General features: G+C 44.4%; 1 protein-coding gene across 2 annotated transcripts in view; it reads right to left on the bottom strand.

Moving 5' to 3' along the window:
* Positions 1-14,520: 14,520 nt before the first annotated feature.
* Positions 14,521-18,563, bottom strand: part of PLA1A (phospholipase A1 member A) — a 31,215-nt gene continuing 27,172 nt past the window's right edge. For both annotated transcript variants that reach the window (XM_061167088.1, XM_061167087.1), the window contains exons 10-11: positions 15,480-15,644; positions 14,521-14,887 (exon numbers count right to left, since the gene is read on the bottom strand). In XM_061167088.1, the coding sequence (XP_061023071.1) occupies positions 14,803-14,887; positions 15,480-15,644 (250 nt within the window). In that variant the 3' untranslated portion in view covers positions 14,521-14,802. The remainder of the gene's footprint in view (positions 14,888-15,479; positions 15,645-18,563) is intronic.

Here is an 18,563-nt window from a genome sequence, read left to right on the forward strand (position 1 = left end):
GTGGCCCGCCCAGGCAGGGATGTTGTTACACGTTGTACATAACAGAGGTTCCTTGGGATGGAGACCTCTTTAAAAAAAATTTGTGACTGTGCTTCTGCATGGCTTTCTCTAACTGTGGCAAATGGAGGCTACTCTTCATTCCTATGTGCAGGCTTCTCACTGCGTTGACTTCTCTTGTTGCACAGCACAGGCTTTAGGTGCACAGGCTTCAGAAATTGTGGCATGTGGAATCTTCCCAAACCGGGGATTGAACCTATGTCTCCTGCGTTGCCAGGCAGGTTCTTAGCCACTGTGCTACCAGGGAAGTCCTGGGGACCTCTTTAAATGTGTGTTTGTTTTTGAAAGGATCAGACTTTAATGTCATAGAAGTTGTGTTTTTATTATCTAATGTCATATGTAATGGCAAAAGACATTTGGATTCCAATAAGGGTTATAGATAAATTTATAGATTGAAAAAATTAACCAAAATAGTATCTTTATCTGTTTGAAACAGTGTTGCATACATGTATGTACAAAGTATTGTATTTATTCAGTCTCCATAAAATTATTGACATGATATGGATTTGTGAACCTCTTACAATACTCCTATGCTAGAGATCCACACATGTGTTAAAAAAATCTCTGGATTACAACTTCATATACTCAGGAATAAAGCCTGACATATACTCAGATTTGCTCTAAGGAGAGGAGAGTAAGTATTCTTTTATCCCATTAATACTTACTAAATATCCACTGCTATCAAACACTATTCTTGATACCATCTGCTTTGCTGGATGAATCACTCATAGTCTTGCCCTGAAGGAGCTCCAGATCTAGAAAAGAAGATACATGAGCTTTAGGCACCCTCCCCCATCTCTACCATAGCCTTACTAAGTCAAGCTCCCTGGGCCTGACTCCTTTGAGTATTAAGCTTCCCAGAAGATTTCCCAGTCGCTTGTATAAATAGGCTTCCTGTGACTCATAACTAGTTTAAGGTGAAGCTAGAGCCCTGATACATATACAAATAAACACTATGCCAGTCCTTTGTGGAAAGCCTTAACATCAGTGGTTGAAACAACTACAAGAGCTGTAACAGTTCAGCAGGTGTCACTTCCCATTTCTGGGATGAGGAAGGGTCACAGCAAAGTTGATTTTAAGCTGTGGCTTGAAAGATAGAGAAAGGTAGGCAAAACAAAAGCAATTCAGGTAAAAGATACATGTGAGTCAAAGTCTGTGGGCTGGAGGTACAAGGAAGGCATGCCTGCAGAAGAGAAGCAATAGCTCTCAGTGACTGGCTGTGGAATCCGAACTCCACAGATCACAAGGCAGTGGGACGTGAACCTTGAAATGGTATTTTCAGAGCAGCATGGAGGGAGATTGTGTTCAGTGCACACCATGGGGTCTGGCAGAGTGTAGCTGTTTCTCAAATATTCATGTTCTGAGGGACTTGAGTAAACAAAGCCAGGAGAATAGTCAAGGCCGCTGAAATGGTCACTGGATTGTGAGGTACTGTTATCAAATGCATATCTGCGTGCTTCATACACAGGGAGACCAAACAATTAAAAAAAAAAGTTGGAGTTTGAAGTAGACAAAGGTTTACTGAAGGGCCATACAAGGAGACAATGGGTGGCTCATGCCTTAAAACCCCTAAACTCCCAGAAAGCTTTCAGCAAAGCCCTTTTCTAGGAAAGGTGAGGGAGGGATGTGGTTAGTTGTTGCAAACTTCTTGGTGTCTGATCATTTGTTCTTGAGGTCAGGTCACAGTCAGGTAATGATGTTTCTGCAAATCTCCACCAAATAAACATTACTTTCTGTTTTGACTAGAAAGAACAAAATCCCAAGGTTTAGCTTTCACCCTCTGAGGTCCAGGCCCTGGCTAAAAATAGCAGGTCTCTGCGGGGCTAGTTACCCTGCTGGGAGCATTGGTCCCAGCACCAGTCTAGGTCCTCTTGCCTGTGCCCAGCCCTGGCTGATGAGGCAGATCTCAGCTGGCAGCACCCTCAGGGCCAGGTCCCCAGACCCTGCCCAGCCATCATCACTGAGGAAGCACGGCACCCAGGACCCAGCCAGCCCTCAGGCTTTTCATTTAAACTGGAGAGAATTACTTGCATAGGATCACTAGGAATATATATTGTAGCAAATACCAATCAGGTTAATTCCTAGCTCAAACAATTGCCCTTCTTTGAGAAGGGTAACCATAGAGGTAGAACTGAAGTAATGAGGTGCAGTGTCCTTGCAACTTAACCCTGGCCTCTGGCCAACTCCTAGGGGTAGACAGCTGATCTCAGCTATACCAATTTTTGAAACTTGGAGAGACTGAAATTGGTTGAAGCTGTTACCTTAATAGCAGTAGCCATATACTCCAGGTACTGAGCCCTCCATGGACTGTGACCCATGGAGACTGTTGTCACCATTAGGTAACAGAGCTAAGTCTGCTCAGCCTATTCCTGGGTCCCCCAGCTAAACCCACCCACCTAAGGCCTGGAGGGCCCCGGAGAAAAGGCTGAGATCTACCTCCCACCACACTCTTTGCGTGGAGAGAACCACTGCAAGGCTGACTGTTGGAGTGGGACCTCTAACTGTGGCACTAAGGGTCTCCTGATAATAATAGTCTCGAGCTATTAGCCGCACACCTGCTCCACCCCTATTATAGTACCAGGGGCCAGAGAATGTGATGGCTATGGGAAGAGACACCTGTGAGAGACCCTGGGGAGAACTTCCTGGGAGGTGAGTCGAGTCCACCTTAGAGATTCTGGGCCTTCTTCCCTGAATATTCTGGACACTCTGGTTTCCTGTAGGTGCCCTCACAAATCCTGATGACTGAAGAAGTGTGAGCAATGCCCTCAGCAGTTTCATTTCTAATTGTCATTGAATTTATACACTTATACATGTCTTCTACTCAGAAATTTCCCTGGAGATCATGGGATTTTATTTCACTTTTGGTTCACTTCTCTGACGTGAGCCTTCCCACGAGCCCTCCTCTGCACAGCACATGATTGCCGCTGTCAACAGACAGCTCAATGGCCTGGAATTGCCCTCTGTCAGCCCTGAACCCTATGCATCCCACAAGGCTGGTACAAACATCCCCTCCCTGCCCACTCTCGCACCATTTCCCTCCAGCTCTGTCAGTATCAGTCCCCAAAGGACTTGGAGATTCTGTGGGGCTGCCTTGCTCAGCCCTCCTCTCCCCCTAGACTTCCTCTGGAGGCACCAAAGGGCCATGCGGACTCTGACCTATGGCCATGGTCTCGTGGTGCACTGGCGTTTAAGTGGCACCGATTGGAGCTTTGTTAAGCTCATTTCAGCTTGGGTCAGATAAAACTCTTGGGATTTTAGCACTTCTAGTTCTGCTTTCCAGTTTTCTTTTGCTTCTGTCCACTATTCAAGCCAGAACACTTTCTCTTTGACTTGTGCATGGCTGAGGAAGGAAGTCCTTTTTGTTTGGGGTCTTGGGGCTCAGGCCTGGTGCCCCCATCTCCTGCCCTGGACAGCTTGGCCTTCATGCATCCTCCTCCCTGAAGTGTCTGAGAGGAAAACATTGGCGACTCCTCCCTTCTCCCGCTTGGTTTCTTCTCTTCCTTGTTTCTTGTAGCTGTTACCGAGCACAAGATCTGTGTGCCTGCTGCACAGTGAGGCCAAATATACCAAAATGTCAGAATTTGGAGCAAATAAAGGTTTATTGCAGGGCCCTGTGAGGAGATGGGTGGCTTATATCTTAAAAACCCCAAACTCCCCCAAGGCTTTCCGCAAAGCCCTTTCTCTAGGAAAGGAGAGGGAGGGGTATGGTTAGTTGCAGACTTCTTTGTGTCTTTGTACCCTGGGTCAGGAAGATCCCCTGGAGAAGGAAATGGCAACCCATTCCAGTACCTGGAAAATTCCATGGATGGAGGAGCCTGGTGGGCTACAGTCCATGGGGTCGCAAAAAGTTGGACACGACTGAGCAACTTCACTTTCACTTTTCACTTTCTTTGTGTCAGATCCTTTATTCTGGAGGTCAGCCACAGTCAGGTAACGATGTTGTTGTAAAACTCCACCAAACAAACATTAGTCTGTTCTGACAAGGAAGGGCAAGGTCCCGACATAAAGTTCACCTTTCAAGGTCCAGGCCCTGGCTAAGAGGAAGGAGAGTCCCTGCACTGGTTCCCCTGCCCAGGAGCACTAGTCCAGCACCCAGTCTGGGTCCTCCTGCCAGTGCTGAAGAAGCAGATCTCAACTGGTGGCTCCCTCAGGGCCACCCCAGGCCCTGCCCAGCCATCATCACTGAGGGAGCCAGGCGTCCAGGATCCAAATAGCCCTCAGCCTCCTCAGGCCATCCAAATAGCAGTTAGGGGGCCAGATCCTGCAGACTGCAGCCCATGCTGATGGCCGCTGCTATTAGATCACAGAGGAAGGAATGGGGGCGAGGTTCACTGCTACCTCAAGGCCTGGGACCAGCCAGTGTGTGCGGCCTGTGGAGGGCTCTAGAGCCCTGGGGGACACAGCTCCAAGCCTGCTCCGCGGACCCCTCAGTTCACCGGATGGCCTAAGGCCGGGTAAGCTGGAGGGCCCCAGGGAGGCCAGGACCCACCTCTTACCTCACTCTCCTTTGGACAACCACCACCCCTCTGACTACCGGCAGAGCAGTGCTACTAACGGTTGCTCGCGTTAGGGAGGGACCTACTGTGACTCCGACCAACGGCCAAGCGGCACCGCTAAAGGGGTCGCTCATTGACAGTTGCAGGTTGGGGGTGCAGTCTACTGCGTGTGCCGACCAATGGCTAAGCAGGACCACTAAACATCGCTCTAATCTTCTGGCTTAGTGGTCTTAGAGCAACCGTTGCCTGGTAACAGGTTGCTGGCCTGTGCACTGCCCCACTGTATTAGGTAACTTGATTCCTCACTATTCTCGGCTCCCCTCCTGTTTCTTTCCTTTTCCCCCTTCTTAATTGACTTTAACGTCTGTTTCCTTAGTCACAAACATAAACATTAAAAAAAAAAAAAAAAAAACCCTGTTTATACTGTTATTTTATCTAACCTAGTAAACTCCACTTTAATGCAACTAAATATGGATATATATTTGAGAAGGCCTTCATTCTGTGGGTGTGTGAGCATGTGATTCCAGCTTCCAGCCTGGGATCCTCAGGCCAAGCTAAAGAAGCACCCCTGGCAGAGTCTCAGACATCAGGGTTGCCAAAGGATGGTTTAGCCCTGGAAACCCTAAGATCCAGTGAGGAGTTATGGAAACCCTATCCCTTTTCCTTCAGTGGTCAGAGTTCATCATCCCGCTTCCACTGTGTCTAATGCATTCTTGTTTGTTTGCAGTGATCCCACTTATTTGTTTAGATCAATGATTCCCAAATCTGACTGCATATTAAAATAAACTGGGAAGTTTTTAAAAAACACCAATGCCACAGACAAAACAAGACAGCCCCAAGAGTTGTTAATTGTTGAAGCTGGATAGCAGGTATATGGAAATTCATTATTCTATATTTCTAATTTTTTATGTGTTTGAAATGTCCTATAACAAAAATGTTCAAAACTAAGTATATATGTATTATATAAATATATAAAACAATATAAAACTGGGCCTATAGCAAACCAGTTACAGTTGAATTTTGAGGGCCCCTGGGCTTAGAATCTGTAGTTCTAAATGCTTCCCAGGGGTTCTGAGGGTTGAGATGGGGCCATGGGGACAGGAAGAGGATTGAAGGGACTATAGTGCTGCCTCTGGATTGTGAGCTTAGGTGAAATGTCAGATGACTTTCCCTAAAGTATTTATTCCTGATTTAGGTAACTGATCAAACATTCCTAGAATGGTGACTAAAGGTAACTCATGTATCACACTGTTTACCTGAAGTATTTTTTTAAACTATTTTTATTTATTTTTATATTTGGCTATTGTGGGTCTTCATTGCTTCACGGGCTTTTCTCTAGTTGTGGCGAGTGGGGACTACTCTCTAGCTGTGGTGCCCGGGTTTCTCATTGCAGTGGCTTCTCTTGATGAGGAACATGGGCTCTAGGGCACGTGGGCTTCAGTAGTTGTAGCTCATGGGCTCCAGAGCACAGGCCCAATAGTTGTGGTGCATGGGCTTAGTTGCTCTGCAGTATGTTGGATCCTTCCAGATCAGGATTAAAGTTGTGTCTCCTGCACTAGTAGGCAGATTCTTTACCAATGAGCCACCAGGGAAGCCCTAGCTGAAGTATTTTAAAGTAAATTATAGACCACCAACACTGGCACATGATGGCTCACTTGTGAGCTAATGAGTGAGTTTCTGAAGAGAATAGTCCTTTCCATCTTATTTGTGTTTGCATTCTCAGCATCTAGCACGTGGCCAGACATTTTGTCATTATAAGTAAATGTTTAATATTTTTTTAAGGAGATGAGATGACATAAGTAGACATTGGGTTAAGACTCGCTGTTAATTTAATGTCGGGTCCAGAATATGAAGCTCTGGGGCTGGATTGTCTGGGTTCGAATTTCAGCTCTGCCATTTAACCTCATGTCATTCTCTGTCAGGTAACTTTACTGCTCAGCCCCTACCTTGTTCATATGTTAAATAGAAAAAAAAAGAGAACCTATCTCATATGTTTGTTGTAAGAATTTAAGTATATATACTTAAACATGCCTGGGACATAGTAAACATTCAGTTATGTTGTAGGTCTTGTTAAGAAGATTGCCCTCAGAATGGTGCCTGGTACATGGTACATTGCTGGCTTATAGTAAGCGTTTGCTGAATGAGTGAATATTCTGGTTTTGTGATTATTTGTCTCCAGCTTTACCCATTTCACTGTACTCTCCAGATACGAAATACAGCAGAGGGTAACTTCTGAATTGAAGGTTGGGTTGAGAGTCAAAGGAAGTAATCCTGAGGTTGTGTAGATTCAATTTCAAGCCCAAACCAGGAGGGTTGAGTGAACACTGTGGGAGTTTTAAAGTTGAGAGGCCTGGTGATTGCAAGAGAGATGGGATGTTTCTAGTTAAGTCAGTCTGACCCCAGTGCCTTGAAGAGGGGTACCCGTATATGAGGCTGCTCTTCATAGGGTATTTACCTAGATTTCTTCCCACCTCTCCACCTTCCAGCTCTGTCTAAACTAAGAATCTGTACTGGCTTAGGCCTGGATAGATGTTAGAGATCCACAGCTTCAAGGCAGCAGCAAGGGTTTACTTCCAGATAAACACTGTCCCTTGTTTATCTTCAAAATGTTATTAAAGCTCCCATTCACATGTAATGAAGAGCCATTTAGATTTATCAAAACCCAGTAGAAGTGCCCAAGTTTGGAAGTACAATATAAATGGGAGAATAGGTATGCTTTCCTCTAGTGGCTAACAGCTTTGGGAAATTCCCTTAATCTTTTTGGGTCTTGGTTTCCTCCTCTGACACTCCTGTGGCTTGATGACTAATGTGAAAGGTTATTTAAAGAACATAATAATAATAATTATAGTGAATCAACTCATCGGGGGCTAAGGATTTCTTTTGCTAAAGAGTAAGAAAGAAATCAAGGAAAAGCGATAAGAATTTAGCCACAAAGTTCTGGAAGTCTACATTAAGAAGTTAATGAAGCCTTTATTCTAAGGACATCAGTGAAAATTATGGAGCAGGAGAACGGTACGTTTAAAAAGAGTTTGTAGAAGGGTTATCTGGCCTAGGTAAATACAATGGACTAGAGGAGAAAGAAGCTGGGGGAAAAGAGACTAGTTTGAGTTTGGTGTCAGATCCAGGGTCTTACCACATATCTGAGGGAACAGACAGGAGGGGACAGGTAACAGACAATTTTTTAAGAAACAGGTTTTTTTTTTTGAGCAAGCGCATTCTGCATCAAAGATGACTCAGGCCTCAAGCCTGGAGATTGGATGATGGTGGTGGCTCTTACAGTAAGGAGAGGAAGAATAATTTTGGGGGAGATGTTGATTTGATTTTGCATGAATTGAGTTTGGGTTACTGTCAAGATACTGAATGGCCACAAAAATTAAACAGTATGGTTTCATAAATAAGAGGGCAAATACTGAGGATCAGGGAGGATTTCAAGGCCTTCAAACGGGCATGGAAGGACTCAGGAACAGCAATGTTCCCATCACCTCTAAACTCTCCTCTAGAAGGAGGAAGCCATCTCTTCTGAAGAAGAGGCAGGACTGAGATGGTCACCACTGGGCCTGGGTGTGCTCGAAAGTGAGGTCAGAGGTGTGTTTAAGGCTAGGGAAAGCAGTATGTCACTTTCAGAATGTCACTTAGGAACACTCAACAAGGAGATGAAGGACTGGATGAGAATGCAGCAATCTGGGAAGAGTTATGTTTCAATATAGTTTCCTTTATATGCACAACCAGAGCTTCCCTCTGCAGAGGTTTTTAAAGGTTAAAGTGTAACAATGGCAGGTGAAATTTTAAGACAAGTTGAATAAATGAAGGCCATTCCTAAAACTTATGAAAAGACACCAACCTTTAGAGTCAAGTCTCTCTGTGCCTTATCTTCTCTGTTTGCCTTTGTCTATATCCTTAGAGCCTTATCTTTAATTAAAAGAGCTTTTATTGCATGCTTATGATATGGAAGACACAGAGAAAGAGAAAATATAGCCTGATCAATTTGGAATAAGCTATTCACCATCACTGCAAGGCTGCACAGATACCAACTGCAATGACCTGTGAGTGGCTGGGCTTCCCAGAGGAGAGAGCTGGAAGTGGACCCAGAACGACTGGCAGAACCTGAATGGAGGTAGCAGCAGCTGCAAAGGCTTGGAGAAGGCATTGTCCACAGTGTCTTTTAGGGGATACTGGCTTAACCACACTGGGGGAAATGGCAGGTAATTTTAGTTAGATAGAATGGGGCCGGACTGAGGAGATCTTTCTTTAGAGACATTGGTTAAGACATCTAAGTACTAGAAACCAATTGGGCAAGTTTATATGTACAACCGTATAATGTGGTGGTTAGAGCCCAGATGACAGAGTCAGACAGCTTGGTGTGAACCCTGAACCTAGTTGTCTAACCATGGGCAAGTTGTTAAATTTTCCTGTCCCTCAGTTTTCTTATATGTAAAATGAAGTAATACATACAATTGTTGGAGGATTATATGATAATTTATATAAAGGGATTAGAATGCTAAATCCTTAGGAAGTTTTAGCTTTTCACTTTCTCTTTCATAACTTTTAATATTAGTTGAATTTTGGGACTTCCCTGCTGGTCCAGTGACTAAGACTCCATGTTCCCAATGCACAGGGCTTGGTCATAGAAGTAGACGCCACATGCTGCATTGAAGATCAAAGATCCCATGTACCTAAGACCTAGCACAGCAAAATAAATATTTTTAAAAATTAGTTGAATTTTATAATCATAAAAACATAGCCTTTATTCTTAAAAGTTCATCACAGCTCACCTATAGGAAATTTCACTGCTCTGAGGACTGCTGTGTCTAAATGAATGTCATTTTTAAAAGGTAATAAAATTTCAGGCCCCTATTCTTCTGAAGAAAAAAGCATTACTCCAATTTCATGGATGTCCAACTGGTCAGCCAACTTGGAAAGTGTTGAATACCACATGGTAACTCCAGAGGAGAAATTTGGTGATTTGGGTTACTGATCTTAGGTGAAGCAATTACTTGAATAAGTAGTTGCAAAGAAACTATTTCTTTCAACCATTGTCAGAATGTATGTGAATTGATATGACATTTTTGGAAAGTAATACAGCACTACTAAACTTTTGCTGTATCTGTTGACCCAGCTATTCTCACTAAAGAAATATATCATATAGAAGTAAATTTACAAAAATACTTATTGCAGCACCATTTGTAATTGAAGAAAACTGGAAACAGCCTTAATATTCATCACAAGAAAGTGCCTGGTTAAATTATGGTATGATCATGCTCTGAAATATATATATTCAGGGAATAAATTAAGTCTATGTATGGCCCAGGAGGAATATTCAAGATATATTGTGAATAACAAAGGAAAATTACAGAATGATGTGTGTGTTATGATTTCATCTTTGTTTAAAAAAAAAAAAACCCAAACAAAAAAAGTCCAACAAGTGTGTGTGTATATTTGTATTGATGTGAAAGATGTATAGGACATACATCAAGCTATTAACATTCATTACCTTGGGGTCATGGAAACCATAAAGTGTGTCTACAATCTGACTTGTCAAAATGAACATGTATTGCTTTGGGGTGAAAGTAACAGGAACACCAAGGTTGAAAAGAAATCACTCAATTGCTTTAAATCAACCCCAGTATTCAGACCTTGAATTATAATCTTGTTTTAGAAAGACTTTGCTGGGTAACTGGGGTCTTTATTCAGTAATCACTAGATAATCCCAAAGAGAAGGTTAGAAGATGGTGGGTACATATATTCTCTCCAGTAACCAGAAAGCAGAGACTCTTTAATTTTAGAGATCAGGAAGTTTGATGTTGATTCCCAGCAAAGAATAATTCACTAAAAAGTTTGCTGACATGTATTTAGATAATAAAGTAGCAATTATTAGGAGCCTGCATTTCCGGGAATTAAGTCATGCTAAAGTTAATCATATTTTAGTCAGGGTATTGTACATATAAAGAATTGAAACTTTCCTCATAATATGTTCTTGATTAAGATCAATCAATTTGTTGATTTCAATTTGTTATCTCTGCTTCCCTGGTGGTTCAGTTGGTAAAGGATCTGCCTGCAATGCAGGAGACCTGAGTTTGATCCCTGGCTTGGGAAGATATCCTGGAGAAAGGAATGGCAACCCACTCCAGTATCCTTGCCTGGAGAATTCCATGGACAGGTGAGCCTGGGGAGCTACAGTCCATGGGGTCGCAGAGAATCAGAGACAGCTGAGCAACTAACACAGAAGTAGGTCTCTACCCTTGGCCTCCTTTCAAGTTCTTAGCTATAGATATAGAAAAGGAGTCTACAAAAATTATCATATATATCTACATATAGATATAGATATAAATGACATAAAGCCTAGAGGGAGCACTAAGTATTCTTTAAGATAAGATTAGGATGTGAAAACTTTCTGACAGGTTGGAGAGACTACAATAATAATATATGAAGGAATTGCATTACATGGAAAGTTCATTCAGATTCAAAAAATTAACTCCACAAGAAAGCAGGCAAGCTGGATCAATATAGATTTTTAAACTCTGAAGAACTGAAGGTAACCATAAAACAACTCTTAGGTGAAGCAATGGAGGATTGACAAAGAGCAAATGAACAATGTACCTCTGGTCTACCCTGTGGGGAGAAAGCCTAGTAAATGGAGCCCACTCTGGGGACTGCAGTACAAACTGAACATACTCAGAATAGTGGCCAGAGAGAAGAAGCCTCCAGGATTAATGTTTTTAGTATCATATAAGTATAGGGGCCAGTTCCTGAATTAAGGAGACATCACTTTGCCTATAAAGGTCTGTATAGTCAAAATTATGGTTTTTCCAGTGGTCAAGTATGGATGTGAGAGTTGTACCATAAAGAAGGCTGAGTGCCAAGAATTGATGCTTTTGAACTGTGGTGTTGGAGAAGATGCTTGTGAGTCCCTTGGACTGCAAGGAGATCAAACCAGTCAATCCTAGAGGAAATCAGCCCTGAATATCCATTGGCAGGACCGATGCTGAAGTTGAAACTCCAATACTTTGGGCACCTGATTCGAAGAGCCGATTCATTGGAAAAGACCCCGATGCTGGGAAAGATTCAAGGCAAAAGGAGAAAGGGGCAAAAGAGGATAAAATGGTTAGATAGCATCACTGACTCAATGGACATGAATTTGAGCAAACTCCAGGAGATAGTGAAGGACAGCAAAGCCTGGCATGCTGTAGCTCATGGTGTCCAACTTAGCAAGTGAAAAACAACAGTCTCTGTTCATGAAACCCTGTCTCAGCGGGAGTTGGGAGTGACATGGGTGTGAATGGAAGACCCACACTCTGCCTTTGCCCTGCCATCAAGCAAGTTCTGTTACCGCTCCCCTTTTCTTAACTCCACACACATCCCACATATGTAAAGCCAGGTTTCCTAGAGCATAAGCAGTGTAGTTTAATGTAGCACATAGACCCAGCAATAAATAACATCAGATCTCATGGTGAATTTTCTAGTCATGCTCTAAATTTCTTTCAGTCCACTGATTGCATATACAGAAGAAAGTCTCTGTTAGGTGTTGATAAGTTTTTGACATTTCTCTCACACTTGCTAATTTTTTCTTTTTAATAAGGATAAAGCAGGCCTGGGGCATAGAGCCTTCAGCAAGCCACAGGAGCTAGTTGGAGTTTTTAAACACTGTTATGTTCTCGTATTTATTTTTATAAGGGAAACTGGCTTTCCATGTAAGGTAATGATCTAGTTTCTGATGGGGAGCAAAATAAAATGTGAGAGTCTAACAGTGCTTTAAAGTAAGAGAACAGGAAATGCAGCCTCATTCAGTTCAGGGTAGGTCTGTCTCTAGGGAGGTTTTTTTTTCCTCCCTAAAACCTTATTTAATACACATGCAAAAAAGAATAGTCTTGTAAAACCTTTTTAAAATTAGAAATTAAGTTCCCTGTGATCACTTTTGGCCTTTACATTTCTAGGTTCAGCACAGGGCATTTGGGACGGTCCCTAAATTCAGCTTTCCATTCAGCCACACTGGCATTTGCTCTGCTTTCTGCCTCCACCGTTTCCTCTAGGGAGGTTCTTGCTGGGAACCTGGGTGGAGTAAAAAAGGGAAGGATAAAAGGAAAGAAGGGTTTGGGTTTTGAAGGGGAAAAAAAACCTCTTAAGTCCATATATTAAAGAAGATTCTTCAGATATGTTGTTCTACTCACTGGGGTGGACAGTGCAGAAAACAAAGTAGATCTGTGAGCATTCACATTGCATCACCTGGCCTTTGGACAAGGGCTGAAGCTCTCTCTCCTGATGACCTAGGTGACTTAGCCCGGATGCACCTGCAGCCTGTTGCTTGCATCATTTGCCCAGCCTCTATTGTGGAGAATGAATTGGCAAGTCAGCAGTTTCCTTTCAAAGCCCATTTATTTAGTTTTTTTTTTTTTTTTTTTTTGACTCAAACACTGTATGTATACCCATGTTCTTAGCAGCATTATTCACAATAGCCAAAAGGTGGAAGCAATCCAAGTGCCCACTGATGGATGAAACAATAAACAAAATGTGGTTTATACACACAATAAAATATTATTCACCCTTGAGAAGGAAGGAAATTCTGACACCTGTTGCAATATGGATGAACCATGGAAACATTATAAGTAAAACAGGCCAGATACAAAAGTACAAATATTGTATGATTGCATCAGCTATTCTAGAAGAGTAGAATTCATAGAGACAGACATTAGAATGGTGGTTACCAGCATTTGAGGGGAGCAGCAAATGGGGAGTTATTGGTTAATGGGGACAGAGTTTCAGTCCTAGATGATGAAAAATTTCTGGAGATGGATAGTGGTAATGGCTGCACAACAATGTGAATGTGCTTAATACTACTTAAATTATACACTTAAAAATGGTTAAAATGATTTTTAAGACTTAAGCCAAACCCAGGTGGCTCAGTGGTTCAGAATCCGCCTGCCAGTGCAAGAGTCACAGGAGATGCAGTTTTGATCCCTGAGTCGGGAAGATCCCCTGGAGGAGGAAATGGCAACCCACTCCAGTATTCTTGCCTGGAGAATCCCATGGACAGAGGAGCCTGGAGGGCTACAGTCCAGGGGCTCTCAAAGAGTTGGACATGACTGGAGCGACTGAGCACACACACAACACAGGCAAAACTATTCAGTGCAGAGGAACCCAGGAGTACCTGGCTATGGAGAAGGCAGTGAAAGTGTACGCCATGTCTCTCTGTTCCCATGGCCATCCCAGCCATTCCCATCTTCTCTGTTCTGCTTTATGCCCTGGGCCCACATCAACGTGCCTCTTGCCTTCCAGCTTCTGGCTGGAGTCACTCAGTGGGAACACCAGCAGGAGAATGAGGGAAAAAAGAAAACTGAGGATGGAGAATCTGTTTACTTGGTTCCCTCTCTGCAGGATTGCTGCCCCCTCACTGTCCCTTGACCAGAGGTCCTGCAGATCTGTCTCCAGACTCTGGTGCTTCCTCCTCTGGCCTCTTCAGACATAGAACACAGCAGCGCCCACTGCCCCCAGCCCCAGGGAACTTGCACTGTCCCTCGTGATTTTCTCACTTCCTGCCAACACCTTTGTAAACAGTCCTCTTAATAAATTCTCAAATTACCCAATTTTAGTGTACCATCTATTTCTTGTTGGCCTATGGCTTGACACGAGGTTATTTATAAAGATCAAAATTTGAGAAACACTGACCCAAAGAAAATCCACCTATATTCTCCAAAGATTGCTCTGAGCACCTAAACTTCCCAGATACCCAGAGAAGGCAATGGTAAGGGATGGTGAATGGTATTATCTTCCTCCCCATCCTCCATTCCCTCTCTTATACCAAGCACTTGTTTTCAGTTGCTATTTTAATGCAGAGTATTCAGCATCTACTGTTTTCTCCAATCCTGCAGATTGTAAATCACATTTTTTGTACGTAACAGAATTTCATTCCAATAAAACAACTGAATGATTCAGATATTCCATAGTTTTATTTGCAAAAAAAGGATTTCTCCTGTATATGTTTCCATTGAATCCTAGGTACAGTTGTCCAAGCACATGGGGCAATTGCAGTTAAGTATGAATAGGAAGGTTGAAATGGTATCTTTGTAAAACTCTTTCAACAGACAATGGAGATAAAGCTCTGTAAAATGAGCACTCTCTCTCCCCTCTAAGGTGGCTAATTATGGAGAAAGTAAACAAGACTTCTGCATTCTTTCTTAGTCATAATGGCTTAGAATAAGTTGAATGCCCATCATCCCCCACCCCCAATCCAGGGGGGATGTATCCTGCCCATATACTATATACAGGTTATTTTCAGGTCATAAGAAACAGTCTCACTTGCTTTTAAGTTCACTGGCTCAGGTAAGCAGACCATATTTTTGCTGCAAGAGAAGAGAAACAAGAGGGTGTGCACTCAGGGCAGGTTCCTGGCTGGTCGGGAGAGAGGGCTCAGAATTGTGTGCTCTTGTGTTTCCATGATGTCAGGTCTACAATCATCTATGGGATGATTACTACAGGAGTCCACTCCTGCCCTCCAAGGGTCAGGTGTGGTAAGACATACTCTAAATGCCTGCTAGAGGTGGTACAAAGGGGATAGGAATTCCAGATTCACACCCATGACTGTGACCAGCAGAGGCTGAAGAAGAGGAAATATGCAATGAACAATCTTTGTCCCAATAAAATTCTACAGAGAAACTAAATAGAACAGATACATAAAACATATATATCTATCAGATAAAATGGAGTTTCTTATATTAAAGTGGGAATGGGGAATTAAAGTCCACCCTCTTTGGCTTCTTAGCATCCCAACCCAAGATGGCTCTGCAGGAGGTTCAGGACACCCTGGGTCTCTGTTATCTCTCCTTCAAGGAAGCTTATCCCCATGATGAGACTGCATCTCTCAACAAGGGTCACATCTGAGGTCAGCCTTGGTCCTGGTGGGTGTGTTTGAGGTGGGGTGGATCTGGGGCTTACTTGTCATTGACAGGCAGAGGAGCAGTGCAGAACCTCCCGATGATGGTCGTCTGGTCTTTTTTCCAAACCCGGTGGGAAGCCTGAAGCTTGAGTTTCACCTGGTTTATCTGGCACTGAGGGCTGGGGTGAGCTAGGACTCCTTTTCCGACACGCTGCTGTCTAGGTCTGGAAGGGAAAGGGAAAGGGAAAGTAACTTACTGTCACATGTTTGGCCTTCACTTCCCTTTGGCTCCCAGGGGCTCTGTGAGTAGCCCAGCCAGTTAGTTCCTGGGAGGTGGGCACACAGTCCTCTGCATCATCCTTACCAGAAACTCGCCCACACTCCACAGCTTTGAACATGAAGTGAAAAATAGGTGCTGATTTTTGAAAGTAAACAGGTGGACCCTGCAGTAAAACAGTAGCTCCTGGATTTACACATCAGGGAAAGTGTCCTAGTTAGTGATGTTCTGAATTCAGATTAGTGACGATATTTACTCTCAGGTTCCATCTAGCTGGAAGCAGAGGCCTCTTCCAGGATGTCGAAGTCCAAGAATTTTGTGTGAAGACTACTCTATTCAGACTGAGTATGAATGTGTGGATGGAAACAAATGAACAAACAATAGGCCTTGAGGCCAATCAGAGCTGGGGTGGAGTCCAGGTGTGGTCTCCTTCCGGCTTTGGTGTAACCCAGCCCTAGGTCTGAGCCTCAGCCCCTGCTCCCCTGCGCCCTGCCCTGAGCTGCCCCTCGGGGGCAGGCTCCTCTGGGCTCAGAAAGAGGGACTGTTAGAAAGAGGGAGCTCCCAAGGGCACTGCTTTTCCCTCTGAATGCCATCGGGTGTTGTCTAAGCGGAGCATGGTTTCCCTTTCCTTTCTGGCCTCGCGTACTGAGGAAATGTCTTCTGTGTGTACTTTCTAACCCAGGGTTAGTCATATAGTTTGTTTTGTCCTTTTGAGGAAGATCCCATAAAACTTTGTGTAAAAGCTATTCCATTTTCTTTCTTTCTTTCGATTTTGAAAGTGTTTATTTCAGAGGAAAAAATAATAAAACTGTTCACTTTAAGAGGCTGCTTGAATGGAAAGCTTGGAAACTAGAAGGACTATAAAGGACACTGTGAGTGGGGGGCCTGCGGACTTGACCTGGGTCCATTTTCTAATGGAAGGAAATCTTGGGGTTTCACAAATTTATAAAAAGTAGGGGAAAGACCACACATAAACCCCCTTCCCTTCTTTTCAATTTCTGTTCTGCAAGAGGAAACAAAACCCAAGGAATTGAGGTAATCATGTTCTTCAAAACAGTAATGCAAGTCTCTTTGGGGAGAAGAAATCTTTGGATATCCATTCCAATTACTCAGGAAGCTTCTCAAAGTGTAGGGGGTGAGGCCATGCCTGGAGTTTCTACTGTGACTGGTCCGGGGCGGGGCTTGCTGTCAGCAGTCTCTAAAGCTCTCCTGGTGATTCTAACAATCAGCCAGAGTCACGTATCATTATCATGATTCCTGCAAGTGTTGGCTCATTTACCCAACAGAGAGGTGGGCTGGAGAGGTGATAGAAACACCCTTGTAGAAGTTAACATGACCTTGAACTGATCTAGTGAAAATTACTCAGCTATAATCTGCAAGGCTTACGTGGGCACCCCAGGTCTGTGTGGGGGTCCTGACTATCTGCTGTCTCGTGCTGTGTGGACTGGGAGAGTTGGAACCCTGCCTGGTGGCAGAGTGTTTGGTAGTCCAGACATGCACTCCTCCAAGAAGAAATTCATCTTCCCTGACAGCACAGTTAATGTCCATCCCTGAAGCCCGAGAAGTGTTTCCAAACCCAGATATGATCCTGTCACTCTCCTGTTTAAAATTTCCAGCAGCTCTCCAAACTGCTCTCAGGATAAAACCCCAAATCCCTCCCCTGTCCTCCAGGGGTGGCACGGTCTGGCCCTGATTAGCACCCCCAGCCTCTTGTCCCCATGCCTGATATCACTGCTCCCAGGGTCACATCTCATGAACCCGTGGTCTGGGGGGAAGGATCCTCCAAACCCTTCAGAACTCTACTCAAACACTGTTTCTCCACACTTAGCCAGGCTCCGTCTTCTTTGTTTTCACAGCCCCTGTCACTGCTGACAATTGTGCATTTGCACGTATGGGCACTGATCACCTCGTTTGCACTGCACCCCTCCTGCTGGAAGCTACATTCCTCAGGCTCCCAGGCATGAGTGGGAGGCTGCTTCAGGCAGAGATTCTGAGCTCCTGCCAATCACTTACCCTTCCCACCCCCCAGCCCTACTCGGTTCTACAACCACCACCTGGCTTTGTCCCTGTAGCCCTGGGGGAGTGACTGCTATTGCTGAGCTCTGCATTGCTTCCCCATCCTCTGTTGGATCTTCAGTTCTCTCAACATATCTGTAATTAGCTCCTTGTGTTAAATGCCTTCTGTTGGACTGCCTGACTTGGGCTCTAGTTTCCAGACTGAACCCTGACTGAGGCAGGGATTTATCTGGTTAGTCTGCCTCCTGCTGCTTGTGAGTAACTAACCAATGGCTTTTTAAAGAAACATGCACCACAGCTGCTGAGTTGCTGTCCCCTGCCAGGCTTGCAGCTCCCTACAGTTGAGGCTCTCTGCCCGCTCGTCTCAAGCCTGGTCCCACAGCTGCTTGGCTCAAGTATGACTCCACAAAGGAAGGAAATCAGCCCCAGTTCCAGGGACTGACACCACTGAGCATCAACCCCACTGGCCCTCACCTGGCACTCACTGGCTAAGTTACCCTCTGGTAACCCACTCTGATAGCCCCCCTCCCCCCATCCCTCCGCCCAGGAGTAGGGGCTTCCCGGGTTCTCATCAGCCCTGCGTGGGCCAATGGCCGAGGTCCTCCTACTTGCTGGCATCTCTGATGCCCCTGCCTGGATTCCTGACACAGTGTCCTGTCAGGGACCTAGTTCCCACATTCTCACCCCCTGTTGGGATGTTCCCTTACTGCTGCCTGCCTGCTATTGTCTGAATACACTCTGCTTGGGCCCGATACTCATCCTGAACCTGGAACAGATGCCTGGCATGTGTCTGTGGGTCCATCTGTGGTAGGTGCCACCCTCACCCCCGCCCCTGGCCCAGTTGGCTCCA

The sequence above is a fragment of the Dama dama genome, chromosome 19 (assembly GCF_033118175.1).
Source record: "Dama dama isolate Ldn47 chromosome 19, ASM3311817v1, whole genome shotgun sequence".
Lineage (NCBI taxonomy): Eukaryota > Metazoa > Chordata > Mammalia > Artiodactyla > Cervidae > Dama > Dama dama.